The sequence below is a fragment of the Culex pipiens genome, chromosome 1, assembly GCF_016801865.2.
Source record: "Culex pipiens pallens isolate TS chromosome 1, TS_CPP_V2, whole genome shotgun sequence".
Classification (NCBI taxonomy): domain Eukaryota; kingdom Metazoa; phylum Arthropoda; class Insecta; order Diptera; family Culicidae; genus Culex; species Culex pipiens.
In genome coordinates, this window is record NC_068937.1 from 115,942,422 (window position 1) to 115,947,521 (window position 5,100).

At 41.8% G+C, this 5,100-nt stretch overlaps 2 protein-coding genes across 2 annotated transcripts; both read right to left on the reverse strand.

Annotated features, from left to right (window-relative positions):
* Window positions 1-1,007, reverse strand: LOC128092297 (cathepsin B-like). The gene has a single exon (XM_039578098.2). The coding sequence runs from the start codon at window positions 1,005-1,007 to the stop codon at window positions 6-8; it is 1,002 nt and encodes a 333-aa protein (XP_039434032.2). The 3' UTR covers window positions 1-5.
* Window positions 1,008-3,148: 2,141 nt separating this feature from the next.
* On the reverse strand, window positions 3,149-4,362 carry LOC120416356 (cathepsin B). The gene has a single exon (XM_039578093.2). The coding sequence runs from the start codon at window positions 4,318-4,320 to the stop codon at window positions 3,316-3,318; it is 1,005 nt and encodes a 334-aa protein (XP_039434027.1). The 5' UTR covers window positions 4,321-4,362; the 3' UTR covers window positions 3,149-3,315.
* Between the last annotated feature and the right edge of the window lie 738 nt (window positions 4,363-5,100).

The window sequence follows — 5,100 nt, forward strand, 5'->3', positions numbered from 1 at the left end:
TCTCATCAAACTTTCGGCAACCCAGCAACAATCGCACTTTCAATATCCACATGGTTACTTCCGCGCAAAATCTTAAAGTATCCGTTATCTCCCCAGTCGCTGTTCCACGAGTTGGCCGCCAGCCAGTACTTGGTCCCGTTCTCGACGCCCCAACCCAAAATCCGAACGGCGTGTTCACCGGCCAGATTTCCACTTGTGTGCTGATAGATACCGTGCTTGTAGCTTGCAAAGTCATCAAACACCGTGAAGGTGGCCTCAACTGGTCCGTTGGTGAAGATCTCCTTCCGTATTTGCCGCTCGTCATTGGCGATCGAATAGGTAGACTTGCCAAACGATTTGTCCTTTGCGTACGGCACGTTGTAGCTTGGTAGGCACTTCTTGATACATTTTGGGGTTATAGAATCCTTGCACGGACTTCGGGCTCCATTTTCGACGTGGACGCAAGGTTCAATTGTGTACGGTCGGCAACCCTGATCCGATCCAAACGGACCTCCGCTGACCAGTCCCTTTTCGATCCAGTACCTCCAGCCGGCTCCGGGAGCACCTCCGTCACACCCGTGGCCACAATTGGTACAGCATGTTAACAGATCTTCGGCGGACACTCGAAAGTGAACCTTTCCTTCGGAGTGGATGCAGACACGATCGGACATGGCCTCGACGGCACCGAACGCCCAGCACGAACCACACGAGCCCTGGTCACGGATTTCCCGGATCGTGGGACAGTTTGGCCACTGCTCGCGCGCGTCAAAGTTCTCTGGCAGATCATCACCCTCATCCAGATCGTGCAGCATGACCGGAGGCATAAACTTGTCCGCATCCTTGTGGACTCCCATCAGACCTCGGATGTAGGACATTGGCGTATCCGGGTGGAAGTTCCGTCCCGCGCGCCATGTGGTCGCCTTGGCGTTGATCTGGTCGATAAACTTCTCCGACAGGGGGTTGATTGGGACTCGATACATGGCCCACAAGACAACGATAACCGTTGCTGTCAGCAATAGAAGTTTCATTTTGTAAAGTTTCCAGAAACTATTAAAAAAGAAAAGAAATATTTGTTCAACTATTAGAGGATTCATCTTTGAATAACTGAGAGCCAACTTTTTGTCAGTTGATCTTACCCCACGCACCACCGGATGACTAATGGTGCCATCAATAGCAGATTGATTTGGCTATTGGACGCCTCTCAAGCCACTGAATACACGTTATACTTAGTCAGAATTTCTTTGTAGGCATACGTACTGGTTTGTGGACATAAGTATTGCCTCAGGAGTTTAAGATTAGAACAGCATAAATGAATCTATCTCATGGTTTTGGGACAAAGGTATTTCAATTTCTCGGGTTATTAAATGGAATAACTTGAGAAAATTTGTGTAGGAATCTTTTATGATTAAATTCTTCATCTAATAAATATTCTATCAAATATTCATCTGTTTAATCGCATATTGTTGCAAATTTTATTCGAAATCATACCGTCATCAATTGTCAATGGGGTCACAGTTTTTTTTTAATCTGGAGTTTTTTTTGGAAAGGTCCAATTAACCAAAATTTCAGTTTTTGCTTTTTGGGTGTTTTTAATACCCCTGACTCAAGGCGGTTTCAAAAAACACCCAAAACGCAAAAACTGGAAATTTGGTTTATTGGACCTTTTCAAAAAAAACTCCAGAAATAATCTTCAGTTTTGTGGTTTTCAATCGGTGTTCAAGTAGGCTGATTGATTTTTCCAAAAAACTCACCATTTTGTTCTACAAAATCGCCATATATTGAACCTTACATTAGGCTGAAGGGTTCCCACGCATACATTTGGTTCACATTTTGACCGTCACAAAAATTAGTGTTAAGATCGATCCAACTTTTTTCAAAACTGTTCACGCTAATGAAACATTCTGCCAGACAAGACACAAACCAAACTTGCGTTCAACATTTGGCGGGAGATTCAACACAGCCTTACAAAAATCACACTTTGTTTTAATCGAAATACTAGTTTGCTTTAATTCTTCAATGTTTATTGCTGAAAATTTAAAATAGTTCAATTGGGTTGAGAACTAATTTGCGCTGTAAAATGTAGTGCAAGCAAAACTTGTTACACAAATTAAAAACGTAAATCTAAAATATAGTGGAATCAAACGTGAATATCCAGCCATGTTGCATGCACTTATCTCTTGAGTCTGCAAGGTAAACTTCACATAAACATAAACTGAAAAGTACATACATCCATGAAATTTTAAAAATTCTAACCCGTTTCGTTACGCCGATATGTCGCATCAATGATTCATCCTACGTCAACGGTCGCGTCACAGGCCCCTCCGTAACAAACCCTTCCCTTCCGGCCCCTCCGTAACACACTGATAAGATATCGTCTTGTTTACACTGCAGATATTCGTACCTTAATTCTCTGCACATGCAGCAAATCGATATGCAGCAGGATTGAGGACTTTTGGCGTGATTTGAAAACGTGATTCAGATTGAGGTTGGAAATACTGATTCAAATACTTTATAATTTCATTTTATTATTTGATTTCATGCATGATACTTTTATAACAAATAATTTATGCTGAAATTGTTCAATTTTGTTTAATTTTTTGTATAAACTTTAGTCGTATTAATTTGTAAGCTCTAAGTTTCCTTAAATTTATTTTGTACCCGTTTCGAAATTTAAGCAAATCTTGAAAAAAATAGTGTTTGTAGGAACATTTTAAAAAAGAAATTTTTTACCCTCTGAAATCCTTATTTTCGTAGAAATAGTTATACCAAACGCAGAATCAATGTTATAAATGTCCTTAAATAGTGAAATTGAACGGTCCAATGTTGTTGTCGTATAAAATAAGGATTCAAAATGCAGTATTTTGTGAAATGATTTTTATCAGTCGAATAACAAAATAGCTATCTAAACGTACCTCCAAACAAAATGAAATTTACATAAAAATAACATGTAATGTGAGGCAAATTTAACACCTGCTATTTATTTTGCATGATTCATAAAGGAAACTTAACAAACCCCAAAAATAGCAATAAGTATATGTTTTTTGTTCAAATTCTGCGATGGGTTTTCGATCTTGTTGTTGCTTCTCGATACTCTTTATTAATTTGGGCAACTCGGCGTTCTAATTCATTTGAGGCAATTTGTGTCATCAAAAGCAAAAACACACGAAAATAGTTTCTCTAATTTTTATTGCTCCAATAATCTTTCGCCTTAATACAGGTTAAACTGAGCTATGTTTAATATCTTTTGAGCGTAGAACGCTTCCTACTGATTAAAATATTCGCTAATCGGAATGATACGACAGTTTCAAGTCTTTTGATTCACTACTTCTTCCCTCTTTAAACCTTTGGCAAACCGGCAGCAATCGAACTCTCGATACCCAGATGATCGCTTCCGCGCAGAATCTTAAAGTAGCCGTTATCTCCCCAGTCGCTGTTCCACGAGTTGGCAATCAGCCAGAACTTTGTGTCGTTCTCGACGCCCCAACCCAGGATACGGATTGCGTGTCCTCCGAGCATTTTTCCGGCGGTGTGCTGGTATACGCCTTCCTTGTAGTTGAGCAGATCCTCGTACACCGTGAATGCACCTTCGACCGGACCATTGGTGAAGAGTTCCTTCTGAATCTGCTGCTCGTGGCTTGCGATCGAGTAGGAGGACTTGCCGAAGAACTTGTCCTTGGCGTACGGAACGTTGTAGCTGGCCTGGCATTTCTTGACGCATTTGGGGGTCTTGCCTTCGCCATTGCACGGACCGCGGGTTCCGTTCACGTGATGTTCACAAGGCGAGATCGCGTAAGGTTGGCAACCCTGATCGGATCCGTACGGACCTCCGCTGACCAGTCCTTTGCGAACCCAGTAGCTCCAGGCAGCACCCGGGAACCCTCCGTTACATCCAAAGCCACAAGTGTGGCAGCACGACACCAGATCTTCAGCCGACACGCGGAAGTGCACCTTACCCTTCGAATGGATGCAGATACGATCGGACATGGCCTCGACGGCACCGAACGCCCAGCACGAACCACACGAGCCCTGGTCACGGATTTCCCGGATCGTGGGACAGTTTGGCCACTGCTCGCGCGCGTCAAAGTTCTCTGGCAGATCATCGCCCTCATCCAGATCGTGCAGCATGACCGGAGGCATAAACTTGTCCGCATCCTTGTGGACTCCCATCAGACCTCGGATGTAGGACATTGGCGTATCCGGGTGGAAGTTCCGTCCCGCGCGCCATGTGGTCGCCTTGGCGTTGATCTGGTCGATAAACTTGCCGGACAATGGACTGATGCGAACGCCCTTGGCCGCCACTGAGGCTACGGCCAACGCTGCTACCAGCAGCAGATATCTCATTTTGTTTTATTTTCTGTAAAAAAGGAAAAAGGAGCAAACGTCAGTAAAGTAGGTCAGGTCAGGCCAGATTGTGGTGCAATGGTTCGCTCGAAGGCCTCTCGATGCTTTTCTGTATTTTCATCCAAACAAGGAAAGTTATTTTCAAAGTTGTTGATCATTGAGCGCTACATAAATGGAACAAATAGCTTCTCGTTCTTCCCAGATTAGACCAGTTTGAGTAATGATTTACAGCCACCAATGATGACGGCAATCTAGACTAGAACATTCCCTTATCCGTTGAGGGTAAGTAATTTTATGGACTTTCGCTGACAAACGAAAGTAGCGAGTAAAATTTTGAATGATGATATCCTATTTGAAATAAATATTATTCTAATGATAAAGCATAACACTTTAATAAGTCAATATTGAAATTGCAAACAAAATTATTCTACAGTACAACTTTTCCTCGCTCAAGGAATAATTCTCTGGGATTCGGTGAATAGAGCATATTCGTTATTTGGTATTTGGCTTAAAATTTCATACACGTTTGATATACCCAAAGAATCAACTTTTCGTAATTCAAAAAGGCTAACAAATGTTTAGAAATCCGTATCTTAAATGAAATGCTCTGACGGCTTAGTGTCTTTGACTAAATTTATTTGTTTACGATCAATTTTAAACCCTTTTCTTTCAACATATTCCAATGAAAATGTAGTTTGAAATTTTAAATACAGATATTTTAATTCTATTTTGTCCTCCGACAAACTTGAACTTCACAAGAATCAGGGAAAATCGTTTAAA

Bases quoted from the DNA above. Each gene is read 5' to 3' on its own strand.
- LOC128092297 (XM_039578098.2), bottom strand. From the start codon at position 1,007: ATGAAACTTCTATTGCTGACAGCAACGGTTATCGTTGTCTTGTGGGCC.
- LOC120416356 (XM_039578093.2), bottom strand. From the start codon at position 4,320: ATGAGATATCTGCTGCTGGTAGCAGCGTTGGCCGTAGCCTCAGTGGCG.